This window comes from Parasteatoda tepidariorum, chromosome 2, assembly GCF_982258835.1.
Source record: "Parasteatoda tepidariorum strain Cologne lab strain chromosome 2, Ptep-v5.0, whole genome shotgun sequence".
Taxonomy (NCBI): Eukaryota; Metazoa; Arthropoda; class Arachnida; order Araneae; family Theridiidae; genus Parasteatoda; species Parasteatoda tepidariorum.
The window spans coordinates 28,173,254-28,190,173 of NC_141756.1; the positions used below are offsets into that span (position 1 = coordinate 28,173,254).

The following is a 16,920-nucleotide window of genomic DNA, read 5'->3' on the forward strand; positions in this document are numbered from 1 at the left end:
ATTATTCATAAAATAACTTATAAAAAAAAGATAATATCACGAATATTATACAGCATGATAAACATTAAATACGATATCATCGCAGATGTTGATAAATTGGATAACAAAAATAGTGATGAAAGTGAAAATAATGTAAATTAGTTAATTTCAAAAAAATATCACGATACGTGTCGTTAAATATTGATATTTTTTAACCTTCCATCACGGTATTAAAACTTGTACAAATCAGTTACTGGGGTCTGGGACAGCCTGGTTGGTAGGGGGCTGGATTCATGTTCGTAACAACGGGAGTTCGAATCCAACCGGGCGAAGATTCCCCGTGCAGTAAATGGTGACTGGTGCACGTTAAATCTGTCAAGTCACAAAGTCCATCATCGAATACAAGCAACCATACCATAACAAATTATACCTCTGGGAGCATTGGATTGGAGATTGATCGTTCTCTGGTTCAAGTCAAAATTAAGATCTGTGTAAGAATGAATGGATGTATGAATGTATCCGCCCTATAAACGGATGTGACGTATGAGCGGGGCAGAAGTCGAATTACTGGCCATAGATGGCACCACTGGAAAACAAGAAAAAAACGCACCCCCATTGCATTAATGGCCTACGTCAACGACAACAACATCAGTTACTGGAACCAATGTTCGTGTAAGAAAAGCAGTCGCCAGGACATGTATGCCCTATGACAAATAAGTACCTCGCCAGCTTTTGGCGACAGATCTTAATCCAATATTTAAAGTTATAGTAAAATTTAAATTATAAGATTTCACTTTTGGTTTAATATATTTGATTTAACATTATTTTGACTACAACGATATATAAATAATTTATACATGTATAAAAGACCTGTAATTATGGCTCAAATCTACTAAGTCAAGGCAAACACGCGTAACATACGCATGTAACATATTACATGCGTAACATATTACATTTAAAAATAATGTGCTACGCATGTTACGTAGTTATTATTTCACTATCATATAAAATATTAAAAATAATACAAAAAGTATGTCATGTATTACATTGTTAAGTTTCATCTAACCAATTTTTTGATGACCAAATTCTGATTACTTTTTTATTTGATTCAGCCTAATATCAATTAATATTAATAATTGTACCAAATATTATTAAATATTGGTACAATTTATTACTAGACAAATAATGCTTTAAGATTAAGATTTTTTTTTTTTTTCCTTTACAAAGTGAGGACAATATGTAATATAATTTATCTCTTAAAAAATAATTTTTTAAGATGACTTTTTCTGTTTGTATGTTTTCACTTAACGCAGACAATATTTGGTACAATTTATCAACTAAATAATGTCTTAAGATTAATTTTTTCTGCTTAAATGCCTTTATATGTGAAAATAAAATTAGAGTTACACTGATTGGTTGGAATTTTTAATTAAATTCTAAAACTATGAGAATGGTACGAAATTCCATACCAGTAACCTTTGAGAAATTTTCATGACTTATGAATAACGTATGGTATAACTTTAATGGAATTTGTATCATGTTCATAACATAAAGAAATATTCTACTTCTTTCAAAAAATGCTAAACATGGATTATTTTTTAGGCAATCATTAAAAAGTAACTAAAAAAAACTAACCGAATTTATTTAACTTGTATTGTTATATATTTATATATATATAAGTGTACTTTCTTTTAAGCTTCACATTTTTAATGTTTGTTTATAAGTATAAATTTTATGTTAACGTCATTGGCTCATATAATTTCAAAGACTAAGTTCTATTAGTTGAAAACGTTATATACAGTACTTAAATTTTACATAAACCTACTAGGACAGATCAGGAAAAATTTTCCTTATTTTTGTAATGAACTCTGTAATATGTACTATATTTTGAGCAATGCTTTACTTTAATATTTATAATTCTTTTAATAATTCAGAATTTTTAATTTTTGAAAAATTGATCTCATGCTTTCAAAAATGTTCCATATTACAAATGCTACCATTGACCACTGACCGATAATAAAATTTTCTAAGTTAGCTCTATATTAGCAACTAAATTCCAGACGCTTTCTCTATTATTTTCATTTTTAATTTTAACATTTCGCATGTCATTAAATTATTGTAACATATTATTTTAGATCATTCGAAAGAGGGTCTCTTGTCTGTCGTTCGTAAAAATTCAAATTAATTTAAATAAAGTTTAAGATCTTGTAGCGACAACAATGAAACTTCGCAACAACAGCAGCCACCACTTCACCGACCGCTTAACTCCTATTGTGATTAATTCAGGAATGAAGCGTGAATTAATTAGAAAAGACTTTAAACAGTATCCTGAAAATAAAGAACTCAAAGGTCATTGCCGTAAGTGATCGGTGATTGTTTTTGATTGCACATTCGATTACAGTTACAGGCAACACGAAAAAGAAAATTCTTTCGGATGCAAAAGCCGAATCATTATCACAGCGCGGATCATCACCCAACGCGGAAGCTTTTTCGAACGACCAAACACCGAAACACGTTAAGTACACAATACACGGATCTCCACCCAAGCGCAAAAAGAATGCCAAGTCACGTGCTGATGGAGATTTTTTCTTTGCAGACGATTTTTATTACAACGTTTTTTTTTTCTTTCAGAACAATATGCTTATTCCATCATTCGATATGATTTGGAATGTCAAAAGACGAGGCACGTAGTTGAATTGACGTGACCTTTAAAAGTGAGAAAAATATGTGATTATTCTCTTTTAGCCCCTTTGCACGTTTTATAAACATTGTTTGAATCCTTTTATTTGCCGTGAAATATAAGCTCCTACTTCAACACTATTATAGCCTTATGTTATGCAGAAAATTCCTACTACACGCATTCTAAGAAAAGTGTATGGTAAATTTTGATTACATATACATTTTATTATATATAATTGTTATACAATTAACCATCACATGCATGAATTTTTCATTTGAGTGATAACAAATATATAGGTAGGCTACAAACTGATATTGTGGTATAAAAATTTATTTTTGGAAATTTTTATCCTATATAGTCAAAATTTGCTATAAATTGGTATTAAGGTATATTTTATCATTATAATTTTAATCATGGAAATACTGAATATTGAAACCTCATTTATAAGGTATAAAAATATATTAAATAATACCAACCTTACCAGTAATGTGACATCCAAAAAAGAAAATTCTCAAATAAATAAGCAAATTATCGGATTTTTACTTCTTTCATGAATCCTCCGTACACTTTAAAATAGATCATGTTCTTTTAATTACATTGAATGCCCTTCCACCTGGTGTGGTATCCATAAACTGTCGAGTCTCCAAATGAAGGCTACATGCAAATTACAACACATATGTTAATCTGAATAACATACAGCAATAAAATTAGCAAAAATATATGTGTCCACATATGAGATCCATATGCCTGAGAAAAATTAAGAGTTAAAAGGGGCAAAATGTTGTGCCTTTATAACTTCTGAACTACAGCTCTTTTTATTCCATAAAATTCTGTTGAGAATCTGCAGACGATTTTTTAAATAATAGTTCGTTTCAGAATATTATAAGTTTTCATCATTCTATATGACTTGGAAGAGGTACGGGTCTCGTCAAAACAAAGAATATATAAGTGATATATTACTTATATATTCTTTGGTCAAAAGATGAGACAGGAAGTTGAGTCGACCTTAAAAAAATTTAAAATATATGAGTGCTATATTTCATATAACACTGTTTGAGGCGTTCCCCCATTTAAGTCGTTATTAAGTAAGAGTCCCAGTTCAGGCGGTGAGGGTTCAATTTCGTTGCTTTGTCCTGTTTTAAGGGGCGAGTCTTAAGATTACCGTATTTGGCTTGTAAGCAGGCATTCTTCTCTTTGCAAAAATGGTACTAAGTTGATGATCTAAAAAAAAATACTAACATTCTCTTATTTAAGGAATCAATATTTTTTAAACACAAGCTTCACTTTAATGGGTTTATTTTCGAAAATCATTATAACAACGGATTAGGGTAAAGTAAGATAACACCCGTTCAAATAATATTGTGAATCGGTAATTTACCTTCAAAAAATCAGAGTAGGGTGATCAATCTTAGCAAAAATATAATACTGGGTAATAATGGGCAGTGACACTAAACCTTAAAAACATCAGTGTAAGGAATACAGTACAGTACGATTAACTTTTTAAAAAATAATAATAATAAAATTTTTAAAAAAAACATCAGTATAGGAAGTACCATGCAGTGGCAATTAATCTTAATAAAACATCACTGTAGATGATACCGAGCAATGGTAATTAACTTTAAAAAAACATTAATGCACGAAATACCAGGCAGTGACACTAACAATTAATCTTAATGAAATATCAATGTTAGAAATACTGGCAGTGAAAATTAATCTTAATAAAGCATCAGTGTAGGGAATACCGGGCAATTAACCTTAAGAATAAAATTTAGCGTTGGGAATGCCGGAGAAGTCTCAGCCGAGCAAACGGCAAAAATTTCTGCCTTGCTATTATACTCATTAATACGATTATTATTAATATTAAACGACTATTCTTAATAATGGCTAAAACACTGATAATCCTCGAAAAAAAGAAAGAATTTTAAAAATTATGCCTAACAATTAAAAAAATAAAGTAATATTTTAATGTTAAATTTTATGTTGGCATTCATTTTAATTTTTGGCTTATAAATTACAATTTAAAATTTATTTTTTAAGCTAAACTTATTTATATTGCCCAATACGAAATCACCGCTTTGATCGGGGAACTAAGCAAGTCCTCATCCTCTAACTGTAAAGGGACAATTTTCGTCTCAACTTCGAATGGAACGAATAAATCGCGACATCATCGTTCCATTTAGAATTTTCGCACGTTTTACACATTGTTTGGATCTTTTAGTTTCCTTTGTATTCGTCATCTAAAAGTTGTAGTTACTCAAAGGTAAAATACACGAAGATAGGTAGAATATGTACAAAGGGAACGATTTTGTATGCATAAAAAAAAAGATTCGATTATTAGTTTGAGAATTATCCACTGCTAAATTTGTTGTAAAATTTACCCCGTGGGCCTTCTGGCAGTCTGATGAAATGCAACTGAGGAGCTGATGTTGAAGAAATTGATGTACTGAACGAGCCATTTTCATTTATGTGCTTAGCGAGATTTTTTTTTTTTTACGATATGCCAATTTTTTTGACTGCTATTTCAATTCAAAGTGCTTTTTCAAGCATTTTTTTCCACCTTTTTTTTGTTTTAAATTATGAATAAATTGTTGTACAAATTGTCTTATCCTATTGTTGTAGAAAATTTTTTTTTTATCTTTCTCGAGATCTTAATTTTATAAGTTCTTGCTTGACTTGATGTAAAATATAAACATATGTATATATATATATAAAATTTTAAAAAAGATAGAGAAATAGATTAGATGTTGCCGGTTTTAAATCTCTTCAAGTAGACCAAAAAATATTGTTTAGTTTCTGTCAGAATTAAAATGAGTGCATCTTTTTATTTTGAACTTCTATCATCACCGAAAATGAATCTGAATCGAATCGAATCAATCATCATCGAATGTGATGCGCCCTACAATTTTCATTTTAGTGTTGACAGTAAGTGAAAAGCATTCTCTCACGTACTATTCTTAAAACACGTACTTTTTAAAACTTCTGTTTCATTTTATTGTTTTATATTGTTAAACAAAAAAAATATAATAATAAATAAACATATATAATGTAATACCAATACATGAAGTTAAAAAAAAAATTAAGTAATATAATAAAAATAAGCTTTTTCTCTAAGTAATCATGATGATAAAAATACAGAAACAGAATATTTGTTTTCACTCATTATAAAATATCTTGATTTACTTTAAAAATTTCTGTTTATTCACTTTGTTACGAAAAATTGATTTAAATTTATTCAAATAGGATTTAAATGAAGAGTTTTATTCCCCGAGGAAAAGAAATAAAAAGACAAGAAGCATTCCAAATAAACTTTCGTTTCGTTTGAAAAGATTTCATCTCTGGAATTTCGTCTCCATTGCGCTTTAACGATAGAAATCGAAAATTTTAGCTTCAAAAACTTTCTTTTCTAACTTAAACACGTCGTCTTAAAGATTGTTTATAAAAATAAAGTATCACGTGACTTTGTTCTCGGCTAAATTTTTAACTCTCTTTGGGAGCAAGGGGATTGTTAAAATATGCCATTTGTAGTTTATTATAGAAAAGAGAACTAAATTGTAGATATTAACTTTTATTCGATATAACGTTAATACGATGTCTTTACAAATATATAAAATAAAACTTTTAAAACTATATTTTTCAAGTTGTCTGAAAAAGTAAAAATTCTTTTATTTTTGTTAAAAGTAAAACGTAAGGCTTAATTTTGAAAGGATTAATACGACGTAAACGGAAATCAAAAGTAAACGTTAATTTTGAAAAGCTTAATAGGAATTTTTCGGCGCTGATGAAAGTTGATTGTGATAATACCTCGATTAAGTTAAATCAGCCACTGGCAGGGCTGGATTACGCAATAGGCCAGACTAGGCGATGTCCTGGGCCCCCCTTAAAACAGAACAGCCTTAGAAAAACAGCCTTAACTACCTTACTTTAAAGGGAGGCAGGAAGATCTTCCCTACTAGCAAAAAATGTCGTGTTCAGCCTGGACTTCCTAAGGTGAATCTTGCCTCAGATCCCCTCTTTGTTGCGGATTTTCTTGAGGTCAGCGAACTTCTGGAGCTTATTTGACACTTGTCAGATTAAGCGGATAAGCAAAAGTTTAATTCTGATAAAAATTAATTGTTTAATCATTTTTAGCATACGTAAAAAACATAGTTTTCAAAATTTTATTTCATTCTTTTTTCCCCGTTTTCTTTCTTTATTTATTTATTTCGTGTCGATTAGTTCAAGTCAACAAGCGGTCCTGTCGAAATTTCTATTGGTGTTAAATTTTGCATATGCAATTTAGTAAACAATTGTAATATGAATTGACATCAGGTTAAGAGATCCTTCCTCTCCCGACTGAACTCAATTGACAAAGGGTTAAATAATTCTAAATATGTCTTTAATCCTATTTAGTTTAATTTTTACTAATAAACAGATGATGGACTCTTACTCTATTGGGTAGTATCTTTTGATACTTGTAAAATGTAAGTCTGTCACCTAATTTGAGATATAAATTTTCTGATTCTCTTTTTAAAGCGACCCCTTTATTTTCATCGCTTCTTTTTTTTAAAACATATATTGCGCAGTAAAATATTACTATATTATCTAAAATTTGGCAAATATTTACAAAAAAATACATGAAAACACAGAACAGAAATTTGACCTAAAATCCAAAAGAGCTAGGGTAGAGTCCCTCTTAAGAAATCTCTCTTCTTTCGATTGAACTAAACTGTCAAAAGTTAATAAACGGAGATTATTAACGGACAAATAAACGGATGCTGGATATTTACTCAATTTGTCAGTATTTTTCGATCCGTGTAAAATACAAGGCCATCGTTCTTTCAGAATTTGAGATAATATAAAGCGTGAGGTGTTTAAGATTTCTGATGGCAAAATTATACCAATACAACTCTGTCATCGGCAGTTACAGAAAGGTAGTAGTAAAGGCTGTTTTCCGAAGGCTGCGTCGTAATATGAAATGATGCTTTTTTGCGAATAATATGCTATTTTTGTAACTGCTGTGAGTTTACAACTGTTACTCATAACTGTTAGGTCAAGTTTAGCCTGCGCAAAGCATTATATGGAGAAATGCCACAGTTTTGTGAAAATGAAAAGCGTTTGTGGACTAATTTTTTAATATTTAAAAACTTTCTCCAATGCTGCATTGCCTGGGCTCATAAAAATTTGCAAAAATTGAAAATAATGCAGTGGTTTTGATAATTTTCCTCTAGGTGGAAAAATGTCGCAAAAATTGACGATTTTTAAATTCGATTTTTTTTTTTAAATATCTTCGTTTTTTTGTGCAGTTAACGTTATAAGAAATTTTTTCTTTAACATTATCACGGATTTCACCGCGTTGAAAAAAATCTAAAATCTGACAAATGTATAGTTTTATGGCCGGGATAGCCTGGTTGGTAGGGCACTGGGCCCATGTACAAGAGTTCGTGGGTTCTATCCCCGCAGGCCGAAGACTCCCCGTGTAGTAAATGGTGACAGATGCACGTTAAATCTGTCGAGTCGCCAAGTCCTCCATATTTCCATAACAAATCAATAAATCTGTGGAGTTTCCTTGTCTTCTGGATTTGTTTCAAAATTACAAGGCTTAGAGTTGAACTTTAGTAGTCGTAAACCCAAAATTGAGTCGGCTGTTCAACGACAGATGGACAAAATGTGTAGTTTTGAATTTTAGATTCAAACCAAAAAAATCGCATCTTTTTATTTCTTTAATGTTTAAAGAAAAATTCCATATAAAATATCAAATGTTATTTATTCGAATCTAATAAAGCGAAACCCTTTTTTATTTTTTTTCACTCTTACCACAAAAGCAAGTTAATAAAAATACAATTTAAAAAAAAGAGTAAGAAAACGGCTCTGCCGTAATTTTTGATTTTTCAAGATTAAATTTCTTTGTTGAAACATCGCAGTCACACTTTTTAATTTTCGGTTTAAAAACTCTGTTCATTTTTTTTTCCCAGGAAAAATAAAGAATAGCATTTTGTAACTTAGTTCTTGTCACTAGTAGAATTAAGCGAACTAATATTGCATTTTATTATTGCATAACATATTACGAGGTGTTTCGTTTAAAAATAAATTATTAATAAATGAATTTTTTTTGTTACATTTCGTTTAAAAGGATTATAAATTGGAAAGGACAATTGAAGTTTCAATCATTTCCTGATGCAGAAATATTTAAAATTTGCAATCAACATTTAAGCTACCATTTTATCACTTAAAAAAGACATTATCTACATTATTACATCACCCGCAGATTAATTTTTTGAAGAGAAACGCTTTTGTTTCGATCTTATCATTCACAAGCTCATAATTTTAGAACTTTATTTCCTCCGATTTCTGTATTATTTTTAATGTGTTCAGTGCGCAAAAAATTTATCGGTCCACTTTGAATAACGTTTGATCTAATGATCAGGTCTTCACATTTAAGGATCTTCTTTATTATATAATTAAGTCCTAGAACTATTTTATGTTTTGCCTTTTCTTTTAAATGTATTCTATTCTTTAAAATGATGCAAAAAAAAAAAAAAACAATTCAAAAGTATTTCCGACTATTTATAAATGAAATGATAAACATATAATTTTGCAATATATTTAGACAAACGAATTTTATAATTGTGTGCAAAAAATTTTTTTTCAATTTGCTTAAAAAGTTCTCGAGATATGGTGAAATACGCAAAAAGTAAAACTAACATCATCAAAACTTTGGCAGCTCTCCTGACCAAACTATTGGGATTATATTCCCCAGATTTTCAGGGTAAGAAATCCGATTCCGTCGAAAAAAAGTGCGTTTTTGTCTGATTTCGTAATTTAAAATATCGTCTGCACTAATTAATTTGCATATTTGAGGTCACCTCCTCGAACCTTTAAATTGACTCCGACATCGTGAACATCCGATCATTAGATAAATCGTTATTCAGGGAGGTCCGATTTTTATTTTTACAATCCGGATATCCATTAAGAATTGTTATTAGCAGGAAAAAAAACTTATTTTGTTTTTTCCCTCATTACGAATTCTAAATTCATTGTTTAAAAAATTTTGTTGACAAAATACATATCAAAGACAGCATTTTTACAACAATGTTTTTACATTATTTCTTTTAAATTTGTTCAAATAAAAAGTTAATTTGCGAAATTTATGAGGAACAATTACGAAACATCAAGAAATTTTATTGATTAAATAAATAAATCTTAAGTTAATAGGGTGTTCTCGTTTTCAAGTAAATTTTTTGTTGTATATTATATATATATATACTTATGTATATATATATATCCATACGAAAATGTGTATGTGTTTAAAATTATGTTAATGTGTTTTATGCTATTTTTAGATCTCTGCATATAGTGAGCTTTTTTTTCAAAATATACAAAGTTTTTATTATATGCATATTTTATACTATTTTTAAAATTTTTGTTATTCATGATTGTTAGGTTGAGTTTCGCATACCTTGAGCAAGCGCTAAAAATGGATAAAATTATGAATGATTCATAATTTTTTCTTTTAATGATTACGATTTTTTTCATTAATTACGAATATGAGGGAAATATCAATATTAAGAAAAGTCACAGCTTTGTAAAAATGAAAAGCGTTCGTGGTCTAATTTTTTTATATTTTAAAATTTACCCCTATTCTGCCTTAAGTTCATAAATAAATTGAAAATTATTTATTGATTTCAACAACTTTTTCATAATTGGACAAAAGCCTTGACAACTTCAATTATATTAAAAAGTGTGCTTTTTTAAAAAAATATTTAATCTAATTATTCATATTTTTGCACAAAACAAATGACACAAAAAGAATGACAAATATTAAATCTACTTGAATTTTATTCAAATGCAATATCAACACGTAATTACATAATATGGCACAATTTATCTATGTTCTGTACAAAAATATTCACAGGTAAGGAAAAAAAGAAAAATGAAGTATCAGCACATGAAAGAGGATATGGCAATTTGATAAATTTCAAAAGAAATACAAAAAACTGCAAATTTTGAAGTCCTTCAAGTATAAAAAATTAAAAAGTTTTAACAAGATACTTATTTTTATAAAATGTAAATGCAGTTGAAAAATTAATTACAAAAGTAATTTTCATTATTGTTCTTATCATTAGACATTATGCTATCAAAATGTATCATTCCTCAAACTTTAGTTGACTACAATAGAAACTGTTTCCCATATATTAACCATGATAATAGATTTTGAAAGGGGTTAATCTTTATCAACTTCTAATTTTTATCAACTTAACAAACTTATCTGAGCTGTAAAAATTAAAAAAAAAAAAAAAAAATTAAGGCAATTAAATATCAAGTTTATATGTTAAACATTATATAAATCAGAATGATTCGTATTGCCGGACATAGTTTTTTAAATCACTATTTAAAGTTAATGATAGTAACCATTTTCAGTTATTTTAATAAATATTGCAAATGTCTCACCTATGTTTGTCCTATAGCATAAAATTCAAGCACATCATAAATTAAGGATAGCCAGCATTTCAGTGAATTTAATAAATAATGTAAGTTCATAAATTTATTATCTTTTTAGTTCTAATTCATTCACTGAAGTATGTTATAAAAAATAATAAATTTTTGTTACATATAATGAATATTCATTATTTATATATAGGTATCTCAAAAATCTAGAGTAAAAAACTGATTAAAAAATAATTAGGTTTGCAAATTATTAGGATTTGCCACTTTTAGGAAAGGAATCACATATAAAATTTGTTAAACTTATTAAAATTTTTATAATGATTATTAATGATGAATTTCATTGTTTAAAGAGAAAATGTTAAGATCAACCCCAAAAGATATGCTTTATTGGCTGAATAAACGCCAAGATTATTATATCACATTTTCTTTTAATATAAATAAATCTTAATTAAAATTTGATAGGAAAATTAATTACTATAAATGCATAAAATTATTCCTAAATAAAACTGAAAATAATTCGCAAAAAATTGTAAAAATAATTTTTTTGTCAAAATTTGTTGAAGATAAATAAAAAATAACTTTTTTTTATTTATAAGCAAAATAAGCTTAATAAACTTTTGACTTGAATAAACCTAATTTTAAAAAGAAGTGAATTATTTTATTTACAGGATGAGCAATAATCATGTTTGGTATTAATAATCTTGAATAACATATTTTCTTTTATATATATATTCTGATAAACTAGTTGAACTGTAAATGAAATGAATGAATGTGATATCTTATATCGCAGATGACTTAACACATTTAAATGGAATAAATGTTGCAGTCATTGTTTACATTCTAATGATGATGAAATTTAACTAGTTTATCGAACACATTGTGCATAAAGTTTTAAATTATTTACAATAGTTTCATCAGGATCGAAAATGGCGAAAATATATAATTATTCTCCATATTAACAATTTCAATCATACTTCTTTTTTTCAGTATTTACAAAATGGAATTCTCAAATATCTTCAGTCACTGGAAAAAGTGTTTTATGTATAATATATATAGTGGTGCCATCTGTCGTTAGACTTGAGCGACCACTTCAACGTGGTTACTAGCTGTGGCAATAGATGGCGCTGAGCGATTTTGTGGTGCAGCCGGGGAAGAAGAAGAGCGAGTTGAAATGACGTCACTAGGAAGGTGTGAGCTAGATGTAGTGGGATTATTGATTATATCAACTTCTTCTGGCCCTACTGGACTGGGTTGACCAGCTGAACTAGGTCTAGAACGATAGCTAGGAGGTCGACTGTAGTCGGAAATTCCAACACTCACCGGGAATCTAGATATGGAAATAAAAACAATGGATTAATTGAAAGGGGTAAAAAATTTTAAACGAGGAATTAAGAACTAATTTTCTTAAATGAAATTGTAAGGTTGTTTTATACAACGATTACTATTGTAAAATGAAGGGTTTTAGATTAAGAATTTGAACTTTTTCTTCTCACCTTTTCCCCCCACTACTTTAGTGTAAATATGTATATTATAACAGAACAGAATATTTGTTGGCAAACTAGTATTATAGATTTTGGTAAACTATTATTTTAACAGAATATTTTTGGTAAACTATATATAAAAAAAAAGTTTTTTTTATATATATATATATATATATATATATATATATAAATGATTATAATGAAATAATTCACTTCTAGCAATATTGATAAAGAGGGCATGTAAGAAAACGTAAGGTAGTGGAAGCGAAAATCCTTAAAAACAAATTAGTTATGGTGGGGTGGCAGAAAAATAGCGTAACAAAATAATACGTATGTGAATTGTTCATTATTTTTGTTACATACCACTTTCATTCATTTAGTTTTATAAATTTAACCTGCAAAATCAGAGTATAAGAAGAGAAAAGAACGGCAGGGAAATAAAGTAATATGATTTATCTGTAATATTGCTATTAGATTTTATTTAGAGCCAAAATTGTAAAAACAGTTTTTAGTTTTTATACTCGGCGCATGCACAAAATCACATGAAGAAAATTATACACTCTGCTGCAAAAATTCACTATATACAATAAATTAGATGACTCGACTGGCACGTAACTACTAAATGAGAGTGATAACCAATGCAATATAAAATGTCGACATATAGGTATTTAAAGGGGCGCAGCTTTTTAATTTTGCGCCACTGAGCCCTAAGAGATTGCTGCAATTTTCTTTCTTATTTTAATAGAGATAGGATGATCATTGTAATTAGAAGACTTTACCCTCCATGATTAGAGGATTTGGTAATGGGGGGGGGCAAGATAATTCATTAAAGTGGGCTTAAAATAAGAAACAAAATTAAAAATTTAGCACCTCAAATTTAAAAAATAATAATAATAATAATAACTTTATATGTTTGATAATTGATGAGCCCCTGAAGTCCCTAGTTTTTTTTTTTTTCCTTTGAATTTCACGAACATTTATGGTACACTAAAGTAGTGGGGGGAAAAGGTGAGAAGAACATCAGCTGGTGGTTTTCAGACCTATTATAGAAATGATTGAATTATTTAACTCATAGGGGGTGGTGCACTGAAAAGAATTTTTGTCGAATTTCGGTATAAGCCATTGACGCAGCATTAAGTGAATTACATTGATGCAGAAAATAAGTGAAAAATATTAGATTTATCCGTAATTTTTACAGCAATATTTATTTAATTAGAGTGGTTCAGTGACTTTACGGTAATTATTACTGTAAAAATAACGGTATATCAGATTTTTTTTTCTTTTTCTTTGCACAACAACATATTGCGGTAAAAATGGATTTTACGGCAAAAAGTACACAGGCATCTAGAGTTCCGGTACATTTCACAGTGTGATGAAAATGATTTTAAATCATATTTGATAAATGAAAAATAAAATATTAAATCCCGAATTTTACATCCACTTCAGAAAATAGGTGTAAAAGGTTTCCATTATGTCATGATTATTTATTGCAACAAATTAATGCAGGAAATAAATTAGAGCAAAATATTACCTTGGATAGACAGTAGCTGGTCCCCTGTACATGGGCGGAGGAGGTGGGGGTGCTTGTGTAGGTGGTGGGGGATGAGTTATAGGGGGTGTCTGCCTGTCCATCAATAGCAGACGCAACCGGTATTCTTGCATGGACGCTTGGTAGGAAGGCGGAGGAGGTCGCAGCGTTATGTCTGGATACAACATTGCTATAAAAAATTAAGGAAAAACAAACATACATTAATGATAAATTCAAGATGTAAACAAAAGCAACATAACAACATTAAAAAATTTCCTACGAAATTTACGGTATGAAAATAAAATAAATACGTAATACACACGGAAACATGGTTGTGAAAAAAAAAAATTATTGTGACGATTGCACAGAAAACTGTTTTTGTTCATGAAAAAGAAGAAAAAAAAGTATTTTTTAAAGATTTTTATAATCAATTTTATGCATCAACTTTAAAAGATTTCCATGTATCAACTTTAAACCGTATGTATTATAATTTTAACTGCACATCTTTTAAACTGATAATTTTACGCTTAGATTGAATTGGTATTTAAAGAAGAAAAAAAAGAAGGAATAAAAATTGAACTAAACTTAACCTAACAGCCATGAATAACTGTTACAAACCCTCAACAGTTACAAAAATAGCATATGGCTAAAACTTTTTATTTCATATGACTACAAAGCCTTCAAAGGAACGCTGAATATTTTCAAAGCCTTCGAAGGAACGCTGAATATTTTCAATTTTTATTCTATTTACACCTAAATTACACAAGTTTAAATTTAAGTTTTGATTACATTTAAAAATTATTTACCAAATGGTTCTTCTTTATGTACATCTGTTAACTTATTCTATTAACTTGTTATCCACTTGTATCAATTTTTCAAAACAATACTTTTGATCACGGCCACGTTTTTAATCGATTGAATCGTCAAACCCTGAACAGCTGTTTGTCTACGAATAGATTGACAGATTGAGTTAATGTTTTATGTGTGCTCATGTGACACAAATATACAGAAAGCTTGCCACGTTTGATGCCAAGTTAAAAACTAATATCTGGCAACGCATACATAAAAAATAAAAAAATCTACCCATTCCAACCCAGAGAATTGAAGGATTAAGGTGTGTTTAGCCATAATGTGACGGGATCTCATCTACCTTATCTACGCGTAATACGTATTTTAGCTTATAACAATGCCAGGCTGTTAGCGTGCCTGACTGCGAAGCTAATGGTTGCAGGTTCGAATCCGTCTGAGGGCATGGATGTTTCTCTCTGTGTGTTGTCAACTGTAGTGTGATGTGTAATGTATGGTGTGGATAATACTGTTCTTCATTACGTAAACTATTAATCGCGCTAATTTGGATGCAATTCTTAACTTCGTTTTAGGCAAAGATTCTAAAAATATATTAAGGGCAGAGAGTACGGAACATCATGCATATGAGCAGAATCGTCAGTCAAGCACTTTCTATACATTTTTTTCCCTCTTTAAATATTGTAGGTATTTAAATAGTGTACCTAGTGGTATAATAACAATAAACTTACCACTAAAAGGATGCGGCCTCCCGTAATGAGGTACACGCGGCACGAACCTTCTGTGTGGCTCATGCCTCGTCCTTCTGAGACCGAACATAGCTCTACATGAAGGGGAATCCCTGGATGTGAGACGCCATGCCACCCCACTCATCGACACTAGTACGATGCCAAGACCTGAAATGGAAGATTATGAAAAATTAAAAACAATGTCTGCGATTTTTAAAAAAAATAAAATAAAGTACATATAAATAAAAGGATCAATAATGCTTTTATTAAATGGTTTATAGAAATATGGCTCAAATTAAAGTATATCAGATAAAATGTCTTATAATAAAGTATATCAGAAAATAAAACAGGTTGTGAGTTCTAGAAATAATGATTTTTTAAAATTCCTTTTTATATTTCAGATAGAGAATGATTTTAAAAAAAACCTGGCCAACCTATAACCTCCTGTCAAGGTGTATCAATTTCCCAGGCTGTCAATGAAGCTGAATCGCTAATATGGCGAAAATTTATTGAATATTGTTTTCTTAATTTCCCCCTAACTCCACCGTTTTTCGTATTAAAACTATTGTTCCAACTGTATTTTAAGTTTTTTTTTTTGCTCTCGGGATAACTTTCAATTGGGTATACTATAGCCTACGTCACAGGTTGTGTTATTCCTGCTAAATTTAACCCATGAACGGCATTTTCTGCGAGCCTAACTTCAAGCCACAAATAAACAAACGAAGTGTTTGATCGTTTAAATAGCTGCATGCCAGATTTTATTGCATTATAACGAAAAGTAATTGATATTCGATTTTTGATTAATAATTGATTTATGTGGATAGTGGCATAGAATTTAGCATTGCGTCATGGTAAATGTTATTCCTACTAAGTGGAAGTAGTTGTGTTTTTTTTATATTATACCCAATTGTGCAATTAAAAACGCAAGTGTTTTTATTTAATAATTATTTCTACCGTAACTATAATCGCGAAAAATCGTTACTCTAATATAAAATTAATACTCTACTCTAATATAATATACTCTAATAACTCTAATATAACTATAATAACTTAAATACTCTAATATAAAATTTTATTCCTTTCTCTCGAACGGTTTTCTCGCCAAAGGGTCATACGCTGGTACAGTTATTTTGTATGCAAATAAATGTGATATAGCCTATGCATGAACACATGAATGAAATATATAGATATTCTACTTTTTTTTTCCTCAGAAGAAAGGGAACTATTCATAACTGAGGGAGTTCCATTTTACATGAAAAGAAAGTTATTGAACAAGATAGCATCTATTACAATAAA

General features: G+C 29.3%; 1 protein-coding gene across 1 annotated transcript in view; it reads right to left on the minus strand.

Moving 5' to 3' along the window:
* Positions 1–10,456: 10,456 nt before the first annotated feature.
* The window catches only part of LOC107447872 (uncharacterized), a 52,522-nt gene continuing 46,058 nt past the window's right edge, over positions 10,457–16,920 (minus strand). Inside the window, exons 2-4 of the mRNA XM_016062907.5 lie at positions 15,628–15,792; positions 14,096–14,282; positions 10,457–12,410 (exon numbers count right to left, since the gene is read on the minus strand). Coding sequence (XP_015918393.1) covers positions 12,155–12,410; positions 14,096–14,282; positions 15,628–15,792 — 608 coding nt within the window. The 3' untranslated portion in view covers positions 10,457–12,154. The remainder of the gene's footprint in view (positions 12,411–14,095; positions 14,283–15,627; positions 15,793–16,920) is intronic.